At 49.3% G+C, this 21,741-nt stretch overlaps 1 protein-coding gene across 8 annotated transcripts in view; it reads right to left on the bottom strand.

The window, feature by feature from the left end:
* Window positions 1-21,741, bottom strand: part of ARHGAP25 (Rho GTPase activating protein 25) — a 441,995-nt gene that overhangs the window by 39,605 nt on the left and 380,649 nt on the right. For 6 of the 8 annotated variants that reach the window (XM_078666646.1, XM_078666649.1, XM_078666644.1 and 3 more), the window contains exon 5: window positions 1,586-1,793. In XM_078666646.1, coding sequence (XP_078522772.1) covers window positions 1,586-1,793 — 208 coding nt within the window. Of the gene's footprint in view, window positions 1-1,585; window positions 1,794-7,540; window positions 7,960-21,741 lie in introns of those variants that run through there. The other 2 variants (XM_078666651.1, XM_078666650.1) reach the window with 2 other exon arrangements.

Raw genomic sequence — 21,741 nt, 5'->3', positions numbered from 1 at the left:
TAATTTGCTGTGCATTATATATGTGTGGGGGATCCGTCTTACATTTGAGCCCTTAGGAGGCCATTCAAAAGAGATATAGGTCTGACAAGAATTCCCCTTTATAGTAACATTTATGGGATGTATACACTAGTTAGGCAGGGAGTTCCCAAGCCCTGAAGAAGACAGTTGATCTGTATATGCCTAGACACTAGCTGAAACATGTTGGCAACTATGTGTGCATAGGTGCACCACTGTTCCTCACCATTTACCTACTTACACCAGCTTTTATCCACGCTAAGGGCATCCGTAAATAAAAGGAAACCCTTTAGGTATACCCTTAGGATTTTTTTACTTTTCACCTGGACCCTTACTATTATCCTGACAAATCACAGCTAAGAACTCCCTATACGGCTGAATTCACCAGGGCAGTATTTTCCTACTCGGGTGAAGCATGCATGATAAGTTGTGGTTAAGATGACCTTTCAAATAGTGGGCTTGATCCCCTCAGGTGACTTTTTCATTGAATTACTGCATAGGTTATTTGCTACTCAAGCACAGGTTGTGATATATATGTTGAGTTAGGAGGAGCTGCGTCGGTGTCTATCCTCTCTTTTGGTTATTGTACACTGGCTTAAGTTCACAAGTGGGTTTAGCTCAGGGTCCAGCTGAAGGCCAGACCCTATGCTCAACCCTTGTTTTATACAGCTATGGGCTGTATATCTGCATTGGAATGGGTGTCCAGAAACTGCTGTGTATGTCTGAAGGCCATGACCTACTGGGTTGGGTTAGACAGGCACTGGTCTAGGGCCTGGCTGTAGGCCTGTTCTTGTTTCTGGTGCTCTCTTGAAAAAACTGTGTATAGGTGGTTATTTGGCATGGTCAGCCCAGATCCTGCTGAACACGGCTGAAGACAATGCACACCTGGTTCAATGGGGTGGGAGCCAGGAATCAGAGCACACTGCACAAGGGTAAACTCACATTGCTGCTAGATGGGTGGGACTGAACCCATAGGCTATGCCCTGTGCCAACAGGCTGCTACACAATGCTGAAGGCCTGCGTATCAAAATTGGGTTGGACAGAGGCTTTACATATGCCCAGAGTTTCCTGAACATGGATAAATTTAGTCCAAATTGGTTTGGTGGGAAGAGAACATGGAGCAAATCCAGACCACAGGTCAGCTTTTGCACCCGAGCCGGCTGTGCATGGCCAAAGGAAGTGCACAGCAGCGCTGGGTTGGACTGGATGAGCGTTGGCACATAGCCTGTCGATATGCCAGTTTGTGCACCAGAGACTGTCGCAACTAAACCACTGTCAATATCATGGGCACATGTGCATCAGACTCTAAATGAAGGGACTGGCCTTCAGCCAAATAATACATCAGCCTTGTTGCACAACCCAGCGACACATGCCCTTCAACCATGTTTAGCAGATTCTGGGTGAACGGCTTGGCCTTTGGCACTGAACCCAAACACAAGAACACTTGGGCTTGGTTCAGTACAGAACAAAAGCCAGGCCTTGCACCATAGATCTTGGTGCCTAACCCCCATAATCTTCCAAACATTCACTAAGTAATCCTGAAACGTGAATAACTCAAGAAGAAGCATACTTGTCGAAAGACGGGCGCTCCCCTGCATCAAAGGCGTTCCGCAGCTGCTTGACCAGGTTGTCCTGTCCCGGAAGTCGAAAGATTCCCTCCTCGTTCAATCCATTTTCCCGGAGGAAGTCAGCACATTTCTCCATAAGAATAGGGACATAGTGTTGCCCGTACTTCTGTTCATAGGCCACTGTGTCAGATAGCCTCTGACCGAAGACAACTATGGAAAAAGAGAAAAAGAGTAGCGTGAGTGTGCCATGCCACCGATAAGCCCCTGAAAGTCTGCATTTGTAGATACAAACTGGATGCAAACAAAGTAAAGAGTACATTTCACTAATAATTTTCTTGATTTTCTACGGATAAACGTTTAGAGCACATTAGGACAATTCGCCGAACATATGTTTTATGTTTTCAGTATATTGCTTTTTGTTTGTAATTGATGGTGTTCTTTTTATCAATTACTATACTCAATTATGTGTTAACAAATTTGAGAGAGTTTTCAAATTTCATCTGATAGATATTCACAGAGTTTCTTTGTTTTCTTTAACATTTGTTTATATTTAAAATATATGGGAACCTGAATTATAAGGAATGAAGTACCTCACAATGTACAAAATAATGATATTTTGCAAGTCACCTTGGAGCTCCATGGCCTTAAAAGGCAGCTGGGCTTCGGCCTATCCCCTCTACGTGCTCATTTATAGTTATCTAATATATTGTGGCGTTTAAGGCTCTCATAATGAATGGCCACTTAATCCTGATGGGACTAGAAACTCCTGTTCCCAGCCACAATGGAATAACTCTGCCCCCATGTTACCAATGCTCCCAGCATCAGTAACTCCATTGCTGAGTCGTTGCCTGGAACAACTTAATCTCAGAATAAGGCTCTGGGGTTGCATATGACCCCACTCTAGCAACATTAAATGTCAGCGCATGCGCCCAACTGAGCAGCCTACGCCCAACTGAGCAGCCTGCTTCTTTCCCTGGCTTAAAGCATCTGTTGTGTGGCATAGCTTGTTTGTATTGTTCAGAAAAGCAAGCAATCAGTGCAAGAGGACTACAGTGCAGGGGTTTGTAGATAGGCTTAGTGGGGTTTCGAAGTTGGTGAGTGAAGCATGAGCCTGGAGCACAAAGCCCACACGTGAGCAAAAGCAGACCAACTATGAAGGACGAAACCAGAAGCACTAGCTGCTGTTTGTCTGTAATGCAGCTGCCGGTGGCGCACGCAGGGCGCCATCATAAGAGAGCAGGTGGGCAGTAGCAGCCCCTTAGTGCCACAAGCATTCGGCACTAGCACCCACTCCACTCTTTTGGGACCCCCAGGGAGCCCCACTCCACTTTTCAGCGCTCTCCCATGCAGTTCAGGCGCTATGGGGGCTGGAGCCAGGTATTTATACCAGCCCAACCCAAATGCTGTCACTTTTTGCCCCCTGGACACGCAGTCCCCATATATTTAATTTCATGTCTGCCACATAGTTATTCATACAAAAAGAACAATTGATGGACAGAATGCAGAACCATGTCATACATTCACCCCAGTACAGAGATCTGGGCCTAAATCCAAATTTTTTTGCTCACCATGCCATTCCAGTTTGGACCCAGCCATATGCAAATCAGTCTTGACCCTGTGCCCAATGGGAACAGTCCAGCCCGAAATGCCAGGCCAGGAACTCCCTGGGCTGGAAACAAGCATCCTTGTACCGGTTTCGGGCTTTCCCCCCTCATCAGCCAGCATAGCTTGTCTCCAGTGGCATGGACAGCACGCGACCCACCTCTGGGCATACCTATCCTGCTCTTGGTGACAAATGCAAAAAGAACAATTGATGGACAGAATGCAGAACAATGTCATACATTCACCCCAGTACAGAGATCTGGGCCTAAATCCATCGTTTTTATGCTCACCATGCCATTCCAGTTTGGACCCAGCCATAGGCAAATCAGTCTTGACACAGATATGTGACTGGGGGTTAGTGTCTGAAAAGTTTCAGCGCACTGTCCATCATCTTCTTGTGTTTGCTTTATTCACCCTAAGTTGGCCGGGTATGCCCAGACGTGGGTCCGTTGCTCACTTTGCCACTGTAATCAAGCTAGCCTGGCTGATGAGGGCTGTTAGCCCAAAACCGGTCCCAGGATGCTTGTTTCTGGTCCAGGGAAAGCATGGCTTGGCAGTTCGGACCGGACTGTTCTCATGAGGCACAGGGTCAAGACTGATTTGCATATAGCTGTGTATGAACTGGGGTGCTAAAGTGAGCTAAAGAACGATGATGGATTCAACCCAGATCTGTGACTGGGGGTGAGTGTTTGAAAAGTTTCAGCAATCTGTCCATCATCTCCTTGTGTTTGCTTTGTTCGCCCTAAGTTGGCAGGCTATGCTCAGACGTGGGTCCCTTGCTCACTTTGCCACTGGATTCAAGCTAACCTGGCTGATGATGGATGTTAGCCCGCAACCGGTCCCAGGATGCTTGTTTCTGGTCCAGGGAAGACATGGCTTGGCAGTTCGGGCTGGACTGTTCCCATGAGGCTCAGGTTCAAGACTGATTTGCATATAGCTGTGTCTGAACTGTGGTGGCAAAGTGAGCTACAGAATGATGATGGATTCAACCCAGATTTGTGACTGGGGGTGAGTGTCTGAAAAGTTTCAGCGCTCTGTCCATCATCTCCTTGTGTTTGCTATATAGTTTTTAAACAGGTGTGCGGGGAGGGTTGCCGATATCACTAAGCAGTACAGCAAGCAGTTGGTGCCCGATACAAATTACAGTGCCCAAATTCACACATTATTTGGGGGGGGGGAATGAAGTGAAAATTACTTGATGCTTTGTGAAATGTACTTGCCGGTATCTTGCAGTAAAATCGAACATTAGGGTACACCTTCAAAAGCCATGTGCGATAGCAAGAGAGTGGTTCAATGAGTAAATGTCTCTGCTCTCGCGAGATATTTTCAGCTCAAACATGCCTTCCGCAGGCAAAAATCCCACGAGAAAGTTCACATCCGTAAAAAGAATTTCACAAGAATATATTTGCATAAGAAAACAGGCCCGGGATCAGCATAGCTATTACTGAAAAGGGCCCTAAAGGTGCATATGCACGTAGCCACAGCTATTTACACCAGTTTTACCCCAGACCCGAAGAATGGACTGCATAGATGGGGAGGTGGAAGTAAAGCAGTGATTCCTCGCGATGGGGATTGAGATGGAGTAGCTAGGTAAATACCCCCACTTTCAACCATGTCCCTAAGAGCTCAGAGTAAGTGGGTGAGACATGAGAACCCGCCAGATGTATGGCAGATTGTTCCTCTTGAGCGAATTCTAAAAAAAATTTAATTTGTTTCTTCCTTTCCTCATACATTTTTCAGTCTTTTTTCTGCCCTTTCTTCGTCATCATTTCTATCTTTTTTCAGCCTGTTTTCATTCCTTCTTTCTTGCTGTACTTCCATCAATCCTGACATTTCCTGCCTTTTCCACATAACCCTCTTCTCCATCTTTCTTTTTATCTATACTACATTCTCTCCATCCTTCTTTGACATTTTTGCTTCTTTCCTCTTCATTCATCCATTCACCTTACCTTCCTTTCTTTCATCACTAACTTTTCTCTCCATCTATTCATGTTTCTCCCAATCAATCCATCAACCATTCTTCTCTCCACCCATCATCCAACCTTCTTTACATCATCCATTTCTACATCCTCTCATCATCTCTCCGGTCCTCCTTCCCACACCCCCTTCTTTCCACTGAAATATATCATATTTATGAGCACCTTGAAAACCGAAGTGAAAGATGCCATAAATAACATCTTAAATGTTTATGTTGCTCCGAACTGTCCAGTTACATCCACTCCCATTCCAGGCTCAAGCTGCTAAAGTGGGGTCTTAGTGACACCCCTGGATGCTTGCATGGTGCTGTGCTTCATAAAACAGGCCAATTTGGTATAACAGTGTTCCTATACACACCTCAGCAATAGAAATGTTGGTACGATGATGGAGATGCTCAAATTGGGGCAACATAGATTCTTGCAATTTAATAGTTTTTCCTTCCCTCCATAATTGTGGCTTCGACGTAGCTGCTTTGCACATGTGAAATGCAGAAACTGCTATAGCAAAGTTTGTTTTTCATACTGGGGCAGCGCGGGCGCTGGCATCATGACAGAACCTGTAACTTAATGGCCATGACTAACGCTGTTGTCTGCGCCTCTTTAATGAGTACCTGTCCTACACCAGTCCTCGTGAATATCAGCATAGGGGCACCTATGAGCCGTCTCCTTTCACAGTGGCCAGCTATAGCCTGCCACAGTGACTCCTGTTACAGTGAGCATCGGTGGGCACACCTGGCAGGCTGCATTTTGGGCAGGATTCTGCTATTTGTGCGCAATACCCATAGTAGGCTGGCATGCTTTGCATCATGTTATTAGCAGCACAATATTTTGATGAACTCCTCTCTGGCAGACGCGCGGCGATTGGGAATATACCCTGGCACATCATTTTAAACGTGTGATGTTCTTCCTAGCTCTGTGTTTTGTGTGTCATGGAGTCTGTGTGACACTGTATCACACAGATGAGGCATCTTCTGTGGCACGAACGTTTGCTTGATTTAGATCCTGGTATTTGTTTATCTGGCACACAGTTTCTTTATAGGAACAATCATGATTTTCTTTGGAAATGTATTGTTCCTGAATATAATGGAAGACAGTGTAGTACTGCAATTTCTCGTTGGTTCCCCTTCAGAACTCCCTGTAAAACCTATGGCGTTAAAGCCAATATTCTTGAAAACTGTTGCTGTATAATGCGCCATTTAGACCCTTTTACCAATTTATTTAAAGGGATAAATGCCTCCCAACAACCTCTGCGCCCCACAAATCAATGTGAGGGCCAGGCTAGCCGGCTGGCTTGATGTAACATGGGGTTGGTTTGAAGATTTTTGCAAGGATTGGTTTCCAGCCTGACTCTATCTCACACTCTCCCCTCTGCCTACCAAACTGAACAACATCTGATACATGGTGTAAGGGCAATGTCTCCACCATGTGTCCTTTACAACAGGTCCCTTGTCATTTGTAAACTGTTTCTTCAAATACTTTTCCTCTTTAATCATTTAGGAAGGAGAACTAAAACATGTCCGGATAAATGATTATAGTGTATTAACGAAACATTCTTTGCACTGCACTCCCACATATATCTCCATTCATAATATATGGTATCTGTCCTATTTAGAAGATCTCATAAAGTGGGTACATCTGTTGTTAAGCTATATTTACAAACACACATTGGTATAGTCTGGCCGTGGCAATCTGATGCAATACATTTTGTTATTAGTTTTTCACTTCAAGCATATACCACAAACATAAAGACAAGAAAAAAGTTAAATAAAACATGGTGGTCTTAAACGTGCAGTAAAAAAAACACTTAACAATAAAAGATCCAACGATTATAACTTTAATAGACCTGTACATCTATTTCATAGGAGGCAGAAGTGATAAGAATAGGTGTAGAAACATGCGAGTTTTAATGCTCATTACAGAAAAATACGATTCAAAGTGAGTCAAAGAAAATACATTATTGGCTTTCAGTTAGTATTTCAACACACAATGATGACTGAAAAAATAAGAAATTAAGTGGACAAGAATCGAAAGTAAAAACATTCACAAAGTAAAGTATGGGGCCAGCAAATTTCCACTCTTCTTTTTAGGTGGCTGTATACCAGGTAAATAGTAAATATCACCACTAGAACAGCAATAGAGCCAGCAGCGGATGTGGTCTGCCCCATGATGTAAGTAAACTGGGGTGGGCGGAAAAAACATGTGAATGACATTTAATCGATGAATGGATGTCTATACATGTATATAAGTAAGTGTTTTAATTAATGATTTTTTTTCTATTTAAGAATAAGTTGAAATAGCTAGAGCTGTCCCTACCTAGCCCAGACGTAAAACAATGTCAAGGGACATATAATGCAAGCGTGGTATATACTCACTACTCACAAATGTTAGGTTCCACCTCGCCTACATTTTGAGCTGCCATTGACGTCACAGTACCTTTCCTCCGCGTGAATATCTTCTTCCGCTTACACTGCAGTTGCAGGAAGCGCAGCTCCCAGCCCCGCGTGCAGCACCAGCCGCGTTGGCAGTTGAAGTTGCCTGTCCTTTCAGGCATGGCACGTGCGGTGACCGGCAGAGGGTCGGCAAGCAGGGCGCAGGGCAGCACCAGAGGAGGGCATGCCTGCCCGCCAGCCCTTGCTCATGGTCTCGAAGTGAACGTCATCTCTCATTGGACGCTCCAAACACTCTCGAGGGCACCACAAGACGAGCCCGCGCCTGCCCTTCTCGACAAAAGGCTCCCTTTGTCTTACCAGTAATAAGCACCAACCTGTCAGTCACTGCCAGCAATAAAAAGAAATGGCATTGTTCCACCAGCTAAGCCGAAGTTCCCGTTCAGTTAGTGCCCGGAAGGCTTCAAAGTCCATGCCTCTGCCAGGCAAAGCTCTCTGTCTGCTATTGATTTTTCATTATAAATGAAGGCGCTTTATATATGAATTGCAAAGCAAAGTCTCTCGATTGGGAAACCTCCGATTGGACTAACAAAGTAAAAATGCCCAGGGACTTTCGGCAGGGCCACTGGAATTATGCGGCAGGGTAGGGCCAAATTATGCGGCAGGGCTGAGTAAATTATGCAGCATGAAAAGGCAATTTATGCAGAATTTTGGGATAATATTACTTCATTTTTTCATTTTTAAACGTGTTAATACTGTCTGGGCATTAGTTGCAAATGATTAGCAGCAGCTTCACACCAAAACACAGCAATAGGCTACAGAAAGGTGACCAGTCAGCCTTTGCAAAGGGCCAGCCACTGTGAGGCAATACGTGTCGCTGCGTGTTTAGTAACGTTTGAACCGTTTGTTTAGTGCTGACAAACTCACACCCCATGCACTGAGAATGGTTTCACTCCACTTAACTGAATTGCACAGACACTGTAGGGGCATATTGCTCATGCATCTATGCCCTCACCTATGGTATGGTTCACTCTGCCTTTATGGCTGTTAGGCCTGCTAGATGGGTGACTTACCCATGCCACAGGCAGTGGTGGTGGACATGGCACACAGGGATGTGTGCCATGGTGACTTCAGTTTGGTCTGCACCAAAACATGCAGCCTGCAATGGCAGTGTGTAGGTGTTAAGGTGAGTGGTCTCTGAGGGTGGCAAAATACATGCTGCAGCCTCCAGAGGCCCTTTCTGGTCACAATGCCCTTTGTAGAAGATGTACCTTTTACAATGGACTTACATGTGGCCCGGAGGTGTGCCAATTGTGGAGACAATGGTACAGCTTTGGGAAAGCACTCTGGCCTAGGGAGCCTGATTGGCAGGGGACCCAGGGCACACTAAGTCAAGTTGGCATCCTGTATCTGGCAAAACGTTAGGGGATAACCGTGCAAAAAGGGTCACTTTCCTACTGCTGCTTAATTTGGGCTGGTGCCTTTGTTGTTGGTGGTAGGTACAGGCACCAGGACATAATTCAGCATCAGCAAACTTTGACTCAGAGCAAAAAAGACAGAAAAAGGAGAATGTAGGAAGATAATTGTTGGAAGCTGGCTCTTTGTGTGGTGTAAGAAAACAAAGTACACTGGGCAGAGAGTCCTGTGGGTTCCGGATTGGTACACAGAGGCAAATGTAGATAATACTAATGCTCGATTTGTGGTACTGTGAGCGAGCAGTTAGGCTTATCAGAGGGTAGTGCTTAGAATTAGTTGTGCTCACAGAGGCAATAAATGAGACACATACTCAAGAATAAATCCAAGACCAACTTGCAAAAACAACACTGATTTTAATATAATTTTTAACATCAAGAACTGCATTCATATGTAATTACTTTTAAAGTTTTTAATTTTCAAAGTTTGGAAAATAACACAGTTGTGTGCAATTTATGCACAATAGAAGTCTATGGAGAAAAATAGATACAAAATTGTGCAGATGGTTCTCGGGGTTCAGCTTCTGGATTTAGGTGAGTAGCAAGACCAAGTCAAAAGTTTCACCAGTGGATCATTGGGAGCATCCCAGATTCATCCGGGAGCAGGGTGCTGAGGTTGTTGGTAGCTGGTGCGCTACAAAGAAGAGGGGACACCTAAAAATAGGCAGCACAGGGGGACTTACAGGAAAGTCCAGGGGACCCCTAATGAGGGATCAGGTTGCAATGGCCCCAGGACCACAGGTGCACAGCTGGTTTATCAGTTCTGAGACTGGGAGGGCTGGGTGCAGAGTAGATAGGTCAGCCGGGCTCTGTGTGTTGAGATGGTCTTCGTGGTCAGGGGTAGGCAGGTTGCAGCGGCGATTTCTGGACAGCTGGGCCACTTATGAAGTGGGGCTCAGTGGCCTCGACATCCCTAGATGGGTGCTTGCTTCCTGGGCAGGGCAGTTGGAGTCCAGATTGGATTCTTCGTCTCGGTGTCAATTGCAAGTGATCCGGTACTTCGAGTATTGCTATGGCACAGCTCTGGTAGGACTTGGTGTCCTCTCACTCGGTGGGGGGGGGGGTGCAGAACTGATCCTCTGGGAACTGGTGTACTTCTTCTGTCTTAGTTGCTGCATCCCAGTTGTGAGGGAGCAGCAAGTCAGTAAACGGGACTCTGCGGGATAGGTGCCTGTGGACTACAGGGGAGTAGTTCCTCTACTCCAAGGGAGTCCTCTGGCAATTGTCAAAGGGCTGCAGGTGCTCCGGGGTTCTTGGAGTCCTCACAGCAGCAGGACAACATAGCACAATATGATGGTCAAGTCCTTGAGGCAGCATCCAGGATTTCATGCCAAAATGATGCAGCAGGTCCTCTGTTCTCGGGTCAGCAGCTCCTATTTGTCCATTGTCTTCTTAGATCCCGCAAATCTAAAGTTCAGGGTCCAGGGGTGCCACCTAAATACTACATTGAGGGGTGTTACAGAGGGAGACAGGTTGTAGCCAATGGGCTACCTACCTTTAGGGTGTTAACACCCTCTATGTAACCACTTCCTTTAGAGAGTGGGCTCAAAACTGACCCCAATTGGCTAATTCCCTCTCAAACAAGGTGAAGGAAACTGAAAAGTGGGGTCTACATTACCTGCCCCCCTTAGTGGTGGTGCTTGCTGAATGTGGGCCCACTTCCTGTCCTCCTGCGTAAGGGAAGCAGGACAGAGGGTTTGCATCCTCCACTATCTGGAGATGCCTGGGCTTCATTTTAAAGGTGGCATTGAATTTGAAGCTTCCCGCCGTGGAATACCATTCTGGCCTGGAGGAGGTGTGAAGCACCTCAACCCAGGGCAGGCATTGTTCCCGGCCTCTGAGAGCACAGGCTCTCACCCCATGAGGTCAGAAACATGTCTGGTTGTGGCCGACTGGCTAAGAATAGTCAGAAACCACACCAGTGTTTGGTAGATTTTCTGGGGACCCTTTAAGGGTCCCCAGGTCTGTGTGCATTTAATAATAAATCCAACACTGGCATCAGTGAGGATTTATTAGACAAGATGTTTGGTACCAAACATCTTAGGGTACAGTGAAGCCATAATGGAGCTGATGAACTCATTATGATGGGTGTCCAGCCTATGCACTCTCTATGGCTTCCCTGTGCAACTACAATATCCAAGAAAAGGCTAAGATATTGCAGGATCATATCTGTTTATGCTCATATGTCCACTCATGGGATACAGTGCACCCCGCCTTAAGGCTGTAAGGCCTGCAGTAGAGGTGGCTTACCTATACCTCATGCAGTGTCTGGGGGCATGGCACACAGGGATGCCATGTCGACTCTTCAGTTTTGACGCACCAAGACATACAGCCTGCAAAGGCAGTTTGCATGATCTTCGTGAGGGGTCCATAGGGTGGCACAATTTGTGCTGCAGCCCTTGAGGAACCTCTTCAGTTCCAATGCCCTAGGTATCAGCGGGTACCAATTACTGGAGGCTTATATGGTGGCTGAAGTTGTGCCAATTGTGGTACAGTTTTTGAGGAAAGAAAACTGTTACTGGGGACTTTTTTCTAATTAAGCACTGGATGCCAGAAACTGCTTAAATGAAAATAGTGCACAACAAACCATAAGGGCATCGTTTAAAATGATAGTGTATGTAACATTTTCACAAAAGCATACTAAAATATTTATCCTTTCATAACATTTCCAGAAAAGTGTTCTCAACCAGAAGGATTATCACTGCCAATAGTCTAACTTTTACACCTCCGCGCCGCACGGCCACCAGCTGTTGTGTGTGCTCCTCTCCTCGCTGAGCCCGCCTCGCTGATCCCGACCCTCTGCCTCGCTGAGCCCGACCCTCCGCCAGTATCTGCGTGTGCTCCTAACCTTTTTTCCCCACTTGTGCTGTTTTATTTCTTGTTGTCTCCAATGTGTGCTGTTTTCTCTATTTTTGGTCTCCCATTTGTGCTGTTATTGTCTCTTCCCAATTTGAATTATTTGCACCTGCATTGTGCTCTTCCAGTGCCGTGTTTGTATTATTATTAGCCCCCTGTGCCTGCCCGCCCCGCTCCCCACTTCCCGCCGCCGTGCTAGCAGCCATGCCCCCTTTTCCTTCTGTGCCCTCCCCGCTCCCGCCTCCCAGCTGCTCCTCCCTCCCTCCCACTTGGCCATAAATGGCGACCGCGCGGCGCAGGTGAGTGTGACCTGTCCCAGGACACCCCCGCGCCGCACGGCCACCAGCTGTTGTGTGTGCTCCTCTCCTCGCTGAGCCCGCCTCGCTGATCCCGACCCTCTGCCTCGCTGAGCCCGACCCTCCGCCGGTATCTGCGTGTGCTCCTAACCTTTTTCCCCACTTGTGCCGTTTTATTTCTTGTTGTCTCCAAATTGTGCTGTTTTCTCTATTTTTGGTCTCCCATTTGTGCTGTTTATTGTCTCTTCCCCATTTGAGTTATTTGCACCTGCATTGTGCTCTCCTAGTGCCGTGTTTCTATTATTATTAGCCCCCTGTGCCTGCCCGCCCCGCTCCCCGCTTCCCGCTGCCGTGCTAGCGGCCACGCCCCCTTTTCCTTCTGTGCCCTCCCCGCTCCCGCCTCCCAGCTGCTCCTCCCTCCCTCCCACTTGGCCATAAATGGCGACCGCGCGGACGCGAAGCGGTCACGCGCAGCGGGCACGCAGATTGTGCGCCGTCCGCGCCTGGACCGCGCCCAGCGCCAGGACCCCTGCCCCCTACCGACGCAAGACGACCCGACAGACCTACGACGCCACCGCCCTCAACGCACTCAATTCCGGCCGGAACCCTGCCTGCTGCCGGGCCGCCCCGAAACGCTTCCACGGACCCTTCACCTGCACAACCTGCAAATTCACCTGCCTCCGAACCTGCACCGCGCCCGCCAAGCCAAACCCCAGCTGCGACCTTAAGTGCATCCTGCTCAACACCCGCTCCGTCCACAGACACGCCGTCGAACTCTGGAACCTGCTCGACACAACATCACCAGACGTCGCATTCCTCACTGAAACGATTCAGAAAAGGGGGTGGTGATGAACAGAGTGTCTGAATTAAGCAGACCACTCTTACCCAGTCCAAAGATCAGGGCTTGATCCATCACCGTTATTTAGCTCACTGCCCCATCCCAGCTCAGAACCTGGCTATATGCAAATTAGTCTGTCCCTGGCCCAGTGCATCATGGGAACAGGGCAGACCAAACAACCAAGCCAATTCTTCACCAGAAAGGAGACAAGCTACCGGGGACCGGTTTCTGGCATTTCAGCCTCGTCGGCCCGGCTTGCTTGAATCCTGATGGAGCAGTGAGCAAGGGACTCATGTCTGAGTATACCCTGCCACACCTATAGTGGCCAAAAACGATTCAGAAAAGGGGGTGGTGATGAACAGAGTGTCTGAATTAAGCAGACCACTCTTACCCAGTCCAAAGATCAGGGCTTGATCCATCACCGTTATTTAGCTCACTGCCCCATCCCAGCTCAGAACCTGGCTATATGCAAATTAGTCTGTCCCTGGCCCAGTGCATCATGGGAACAGGGCAGACCAAACTACCAAGCCAATTCTTCACCAGAAAGGAGACAAGCTACCGGGGACCGGTTTCTGGCATTTCAGCCTCGTCGGCCCGGCTTGCTTGAATCCTGATGGAGCAGTGAGCAAGGGACTCATGTCTGAGTATACCCTGCCACACCTATAGTGGCCAAAAACGATTCAGAAAAGGGGGTGGTGATGAACAGAGTGTCTGAATTAAGCAGACCACTCTTACCCAGTCCAAAGATCAGGGCTTGATCCATCACCGTTATTTAGCTCACTGCCCCATCCCAGCTCAGAACCTGGCTATATGCAAATTAGTCTGTCCCTGGCCCAGTGCATCATGGGAACAGGGCAGACCAAACTACCAAGCCAATTCTTCACCAGAAAGGAGACAAGCTACCGGGGACCGGTTTCTGGCATTTCAGCCTCGTCGGCCCGGCTTGCTTGAATCCTGATGGAGCAGTGAGCAAGGGACTCATGTCTGAGTATACCCTGCCACACCTATAGTGGCCAAAAACGATTCAGAAAAGGGGGTGGTGATGAACGGAGTGTCTGAATTAAGCAGACCACTCTTACCCAGTCCAAAGATCAGGGCTTGATCCATCACCGTTATTTAGCTCACTGCCCCATCCCAGCTCAGAACCTGGCTATATGCAAATTAGTCTGTCCCTGGCCCAGTGCATCATGGGAACAGGGCAGACCAAACTACTAAGCCAATTCTTCACCAGAAAGGAGACAAGCTACCGGGGACCGGTTTCTGGCATTTCAGCCTCGTCGGCCCGGCTTGCTTGAATCCTGATGGAGCAGTGAGCAAGGGACTCATGTCTGAGTATACCCTGCCACACCTATAGTGGCCAAAAACGATTCAGAAAAGGGGGTGGTGATGAACAGAGTGTCTGAATTAAGCAGACCACTCTTACCCAGTCCAAAGATCAGGGCTTGATCCATCACCGTTATTTAGCTCACTGCCCCATCCCAGCTCAGAACCTGGCTATATGCAAATTAGTCTGTCCCTGGCCCAGTGCATCATGGGAACAGGGCAGACCAACCTACCAAGCCAATTCTTCACCAGAAAGGAGACAAGCTACCGGGGACCGGTTTCTGGCATTTCAGCCTCGTCGGCCCGGCTTGCTTGAATCCTGATGGAGCAGTGAGCAAGGGACTCATGTCTGAGTATACCCTGCCACACCTATAGTGGCCAAAAACGATTCAGAAAGGGGGTGGTGATGAACAGAGTGTCTGAATTAAGCAGACCACTCTTACCCAGTCCAAAGATCAGGGCTTGATCCATCACCGTTATTTAGCTCACTGCCCCATCCCAGCTCAGAACCTGGCTATATGCAAATTAGTCTGTCCCTGGCCCAGTGCATCATGGGAACAGGGCAGACCAAACTACCAAGCCAATTCTTCACCAGAAAGGAGACAAGCTACCGGGGACCGGTTTCTGGCATTTCAGCCTCGTCGGCCCGGCTTGCTTGAATCCTGATGGAGCAGTGAGCAAGGGACTCAAGTCTGAGTATACCCTGCCACACCTATAGTGGCCAAAAACGATTCAGAAAAGGGGGTGGTGATGAACAGAGTGTCTGATTTAAGCAGACCACTCTTACCCAGTCCAAAGATCAGGGCTTGATCCATCACCTTTATTTAGCTCACTGCCCCATCCCAGCTCAGAACCTGGCTATATGCAAATTAGTCTGTCCCTGGCCCAGTGCATCATGGGAACAGGGCAGACCAAACTACCAAGCCAATTCTTCACCAGAAAGGAGACAAGCTACCGGGGACCGGTTTCTGGCATTTCTGACTGGGTAAGAGTGGTCTGCTTAATTCAGGCACTCTGTTCATCACCACCCCCTTTTCTGAATCATTTTGTCCACCATAAGCGTGGAAGGGTATACTCAGATGTGAGTCCCTTGCTCATTGCACCATCAGGATTCAAGCAAGCCGGGCCGACGATGCCTGAAATGGCAGAAACCGGTCCCCGGAAGCTTGTTTCCTTCCCAGTACAAGAATTGGCTTGGTAGTTTGGTTTGCCCTGTTCCCATCATGCACTGGGACAGGAACAGACTAATTTGCATATAGCCAAGTTCTGAGCTGGGATGGTGCAGTGAGCTAAAAAACGGTGATGGATCAAGCCCTGATCTTTGGACTGGGTAAGAGTGGTCTGCTTAATTCAGGCACTCTGTTCATCACCACCCCCTTTTCTGTATCATTTTGTCCACCATAAGCGTGGAAGGGTATACTCAGATGTGAGTCCCTTGCTCATTGCACCATCAGGATTCAAGCAAGCCGGGCCGACGACGCCTGAAATGGCAGAAACCGGTCCCCGGAAGCTTGTTTCCTTCCCAGTACAAGAATTGGCTTGGTAGTTTGGTTTGCCCTGTTCCCATCATGCACTGGGACAGGAACAGACTAATTTGCATATAGCCAAGTTCTGAGCTGGGATGGTGCAGTGAGCTAAAAAACGGTGATGGATCAAGCCCTGATCTTTGGACTGGGTAAGAGTGGTCTGCTTAATTCAGGCACTCTGTTCATCACCACCCCCTTTTCTGAATCATTTTGTCCACCATAAGCGTTGAAGGGTATACTCAGATGTGAGTCCCTTGCTCATTGCACCATCAGGATTCAAGCAAGCCGGGCCGACGACGCCTGAAATGGCAGGAACCGGTCCCCGGAAGCTTGTTTCCTTCCCAGTACAAGAATTGGCTTGGTAGTTTGGTTTGCCCTGTTCCCATCATGCACTGGGACAGGAACAGACTAATTTGCATATAGCCAAGTTCTGAGCTGGGATGGTGCAGTGAGCTAAAAAATGGTGATGGATCAAGCCCTGATCTTTGGACTGGGTAAGAGTGGTCTGCTTAATTCAGGCACTCTGTTCATCACCACCCCCTTTTCTGAATCATTTTGTCCACCATAAGCGTGGAAGGGTATACTCGGATGTGAGTCCCTTGCTCATTGCACCATCAGGATTCAAGCAAGCCGGGCCGACGACGCCTGAAATGTCAGAAACCGGTCCCCGGAAGCTTGTTTCCTTCCCAGTACAAAAATTGGCTTGGTAGTTTGGTTTGCCCTGTTCCCATCATGCACTGGGACAGGAACAGACTAATTTGCATATAGCCAAGTTCTGAGCTGGGATGGTGCAGTGAGCTAAAAAACGGTGATGGATCAAGCCCTGATCTTTGGACTGGGTAAGAGTGGTCTGCATAATTCAGGCACTCTGTTCATCACCACCCCCTTTTCTGAATCATTTTGTCCACCATAAGCGTGGAAGGGTATACTCAGATGTGAGTCCCTTGCTCATTGCACCATCAGGATTCAAGCAAGCCGGGCCGACGACGCCTGAAATGGCAGAAACCGGTCCCCGGAAGCTTGTTTCCTTCCCAGTACAAGAATTGGCTTGGTAGTTTGGTTTGCCCTGTTCCCATCATGCACTGGGACAGGAACAGACTAATTTGCATATAGCCAAGTTCTGAGCTGGGATGGTGCAGTGAGCTAAAAAACGGTGATGGATCAAGCCCTGATCTTTGGACTGGGTAAGAGTGGTCTGCTTAATTCAGGCACTCTGTTCATCACCACCCCCTTTTCTGAATCATTTTGTCCACCATAAGCGTGGAAGGGTATACTCAGATGTGAGTCCCTTGCTCATTGCACCATCAGGATTCAAGCAAGCCGGGCCGCCGACGCCTGAAATGGCAGAAACCGGTCCCCGGAAGCTTGTTTCCTTCCCAGTACAAGAATTGGCTTGGTAGTTTGGTTTGCCCTGTTCCCATCATGCACTGGGACAGGAACAGACTAATTTGCATATAGCCAAGTTCTGAGCTGGGATGGTGCAGTGAGCTAAAAAACGGTGATGGATCAAGCCCTGATCTTTGGACTGGGTAAGAGTGGTCTGCTTAATTCAGGCACTCTGTTCATCACCACCCCCTTTTCTGAATCATTTTGTCCACCATAAGCGTGGAAGGGTATACTCAGATGTGAGTCCCTTGCTCATTGCACCATCAGGATTCAAGCAAGCCGGGCCGACGACGCCTGAAATGACAGAAACCGGTCCCCGGAAGCTTGTTTCCTTCCCAGTACAAGAATTGGCTTGGTAGTTTGGTTTGCCCTGTTCCCATCATGCACTGGGACAGGAACAGACTAATTTGCATATAGCCAAGTTCTGAGCTGGGATGGTGCAGTGAGCTAAAAAACGGTGATGGATCAAGCCCTGATCTTTGGACTGGGTAAGAGTGGTCTGCTTAATTCAGGCACTCTGTTCATCACCACCCCCTTTTCTGAATCATTTTGTCCACCATAAGCGTGGAAGGGTATACTCAGATGTGAGTCCCTTGCTCATTGCACCATCAGGATTCAAGCAAGCCGGGCCGACGACGCCTGAAATGGCAGAAACCGGTCCCCGGAAGCTTGTTTCCTTCCCAGTACAAGAATTGGCTTGGTAGTTTGGTTTGCCCTGTTCCCATCATGCACTGGGACAGGAACAGACTAATTTGCATATAGCCAAGTTCTGAGCTGGGATGGTGCAGTGAGCTAAAAAACGGTGATGGATCAAGCCCTGATCTTTGGACTGGGTAAGAGTGGTCTGCTTAATTCAGGCACTCTGTTCATCACCACCCCCTTTTCTGAATCATTTTGTCCACCATAAGCGTGGAAGGGTATACTCAGATGTGAGTCCCTTGCTCATTGCACCATCAGGATTCAAGCAAGCCGGGCCGATGACGCCTGAAATGGCAGAAACCGGTCCCCGGAAGCTTGTTTCCTTCCCAGTACAAGAATTGGCTTGGTAGTTTAGTTTGCCCTGTTCCCATCATGCACTGGGACAGGAACAGACTAATTTGCATATAGCCAAGTTCTGAGCTGGGATGGTGCAGTGAGCTAAAAAACGGTGATGGATCAAGCCCTGATCTTTGGACTGGGTAAGAGTGGTCTGCTTAATTCAGGCACTCTGTTCATCACCACCCCCTTTTCTGAAGCATTCCTCACTGAAACATGGATGAACGCCTCCTCAGCCCCCGACATCGCCATCGCCATCCCGGATGGATACAAGATCATCAGGAGGGACCGTGTCAACCAGACCGGAGGAGGAATCGCCATCGTCCACAAGAACACCATCCGCATCACGACCGACGCCGACAACACCTCCAACGCCGCAAACACCACCACTTCCAGATTCACACCGACCCTAAGACGACCCTCAGAGGCACCCTCATCTATAGACCCCGGGACCACGCACACAATTCAGCGAAGACATCACGGACTTCATCAGCCCACACGCCCTCCCCTCCGCCGACTACATCCTCCTAGGGGACCTCAACTTCCACCTGGAGAACAACAAGGACCGCAACACTGTCACCCTGCTGGACAACCTCGCCAACCTCGGACTCAAGCAACTGGTCAACACCCCCACCCACTACGCCGGCCACACACTTGACCCCGTCTTCTCATCCAGCAAGCACATCGCCTTCAGCCACTCCACCGGACTTCACTGGCCCGACCACAGCTGCATCCACTTCAGCTTCAGAAAAACCACTACCGTCCACCACCCGCAACAGGTTCCTCACAGAAGCTGGAGCAAGATCACCGCCGACCAGCTCACCACCTCCCTCAGCCAGAACCCACCTGCCAGCACACCGGACCCCAACGAAGCAGCCCGCAACTTCATGCAATGGCTGACCGCCTGCGCCGACGACCTCGCACCACTGAAGAACCCTCCCAGCAGACCCAGAAGCAAGAAGGCCCCCTGGTTCACCGACGAACTCAAGGACTCCAAGAAGACCTGCCGCACCCTCGAGAAAGCCTGGCTCCTCGACCGGACCACTGAAAACATGACCGCCCTCAAACACGCGACCCGCAAGCACCACCAGCTCATCCGCACCACCAATAAGAAATCACTGAAGGATCACTGGACAACAACGCCCACGACAGCAAGGAACTCTTCAGCATCGTCAAGGAGTTCTCCAACCCCAGCACCGGCAACAACGACATCACCCCCTCACAAGATCTCTGCGACTCCCTCTCCTCGTTCTTCCACCACAAGATTGCCGACATCCACAACAGCTTCGGCGCACCATCCTCGCACCCAACCGTCGAACCAACGCACCCCACCACCACCCTCCGCACCTGGACCGCAGTGACCACCGAAGACACAGCCCGCACGATGAACACCATCCACTCCGGATCTCCGACTGACCCCTGCCCCCACCACGTCTTCAACAAGGCCGACTCCACCATCGCACCCCAACTCAGAGACGTCATCAACACCTCCTTCGACACCGCCACCTTCCCGGAGAGCTGGAAGCATGCCGAGCTCAGCGCTCTACTGAAGAAACCAACAGCGGACCCCACCGACCTCAAAAACTTCCGCCCCATCTCGCTCCTCCCTTTTCCTGCCAAAGTCATCGAGAAGATCGTCAACAGACAGCTTGCCGCCTTCCTCAAGATGAATGGATCCCTCGACCCCTCGCAGTCTGGCTTCAGAGCCAACCACAGCACTGAGACCGCCCTCATCGCAGCCACCGACGACATCCGAGCCCTTCTAGACAACGGAGAAACAGCGGCACTCATCCTCCTGGACCTCTCCACCGCGTTCGACACTGTCTGCCACCGCACCCTAGTCCAACGCCTCAGCAACACCGGCATCCAAGAGAAGGCATTGAAGTGGATCATCTCGTTCCTCGCTGGAAGAACACAGAGAGTCCGCCTCCCCCCTGTTTTGTTCCGAGGCCACCGAAGTCATCTGCGGCGTCCCGCAAGGATCATCACTCAGCCCCACCCTCTTCAAATCTACATGAGACCTCTCGCAGCCATCGCACGCCAACACAACCTCAACATCATATCCTATGCTGACGACACCCAGGTGATCCTCTCCCTCACCTGAGACCCCGACACCGCCAGAACCAGCCTCCACGAAGGGATGAAAGACGTCGCAGAGTGGATGAAGAACAGCCGCCTGAAACTGAACTCAGACAAGACGGAAGTCCTCATCCTTGGACCATCACCCTCCGCCTAGGACGACTCCTGGTGGCCCCCAGCCCTGGGCACCGCCCCCAAGCCGCCAGACCACGCACGCAACCTGGGCTTCATCCTGGTCTCCTCCCTCCCTCTCGATGACCAGACAAGTCAACGCCGTCTCCTCTTCATGCTTTCACACCCTCCGCATGCTCCGCAAGATCTTCCGATGGATCCCGATCGAAACCAGGAAGACGGTCACCCAGGCCCTCGTCACCAGCCGGCTGGACTACGGAAACACCCTCTACGCCGGAACCACAGCCAAGATACAGAAAAGACTGCAACGCATCCAGAACGCCTCTACCCGACTCATCCTGGACATCCCTCGACGCAGCCACATCTCCGGCCACCTGAGGAACCTGCACTGGCTCCCCGTCAACAAGAGGATCACGTTCAGGCTCCTCACCCACGCACACAAGTCTCTCCACAACCTGGGCCCCAAGTACCTCAACGACCGCCTGACCTTCACACGCCCACCCGCCAGCTACGGTCCGCTGGCCTCGCCCTCGCCGCCGTACCACACATCCGAAGAGCCACCACCGGAGGCAGATCCTTCTCCTACCTGGCGGCCAAGACATGGAACTCCCTCCCCATCCACCTTCGGCTGACCCAGGACCACCTCGCCTTCAGGAGACAACTCAAGACCTGGCTGTTCGAGCAGTAGCGACCCCCTTCCGGTTGAGTACCGCGCTATACAAGTGTTATGATTGATTGATTGATTGATTATTGCCTCCAGCAGAGAATCTTCCAGTAAAAATAACAAGAATGGAAAAAATCTTCCAAAAAGCAGTGGTAACCAAATTCCCTTTAGAACTTAATTTTCACAAAAGCATTCGAAATAGCACTACTGTGAAAAGCAGTATTAACTAATAATGCAGGAAATGTACTGGAGAATATGTGAAAATATTTTGTGCTATTCCATTATCTCTGCTTTTCAGAGGATTAATCGATCATATTTTCCTCAGCATGACCACTTTATCTCTCTTGTCATGTTGCTTTGTGCGAACTGTAATTGAGCCATGCATCCGCTTCGATTATGATGAAAACCATGGGGTGGGGGTAGGCAGTGCTTAGTTTATATAAGAATGAGTGCCAACGCCCGTAGATCTGCTTAGCAACCAGCAGCCTGTGCTATTAAATGTCAGCGCACCGAGTACCAAGGCTCTGTAGTCTTGAATTCACTTTATTCCTTTTTAATCCCCTACCAAATACTCCCAGCCCATTTA

This window comes from Lissotriton helveticus, chromosome 11, assembly GCF_964261635.1.
Source record: "Lissotriton helveticus chromosome 11, aLisHel1.1, whole genome shotgun sequence".
NCBI classification, from domain to species: domain Eukaryota; kingdom Metazoa; phylum Chordata; class Amphibia; order Caudata; family Salamandridae; genus Lissotriton; species Lissotriton helveticus.
The sequence above is the reverse complement of the archived record's forward strand: the minus strand, read 5'-3'. Positions and strand labels throughout refer to the sequence as shown.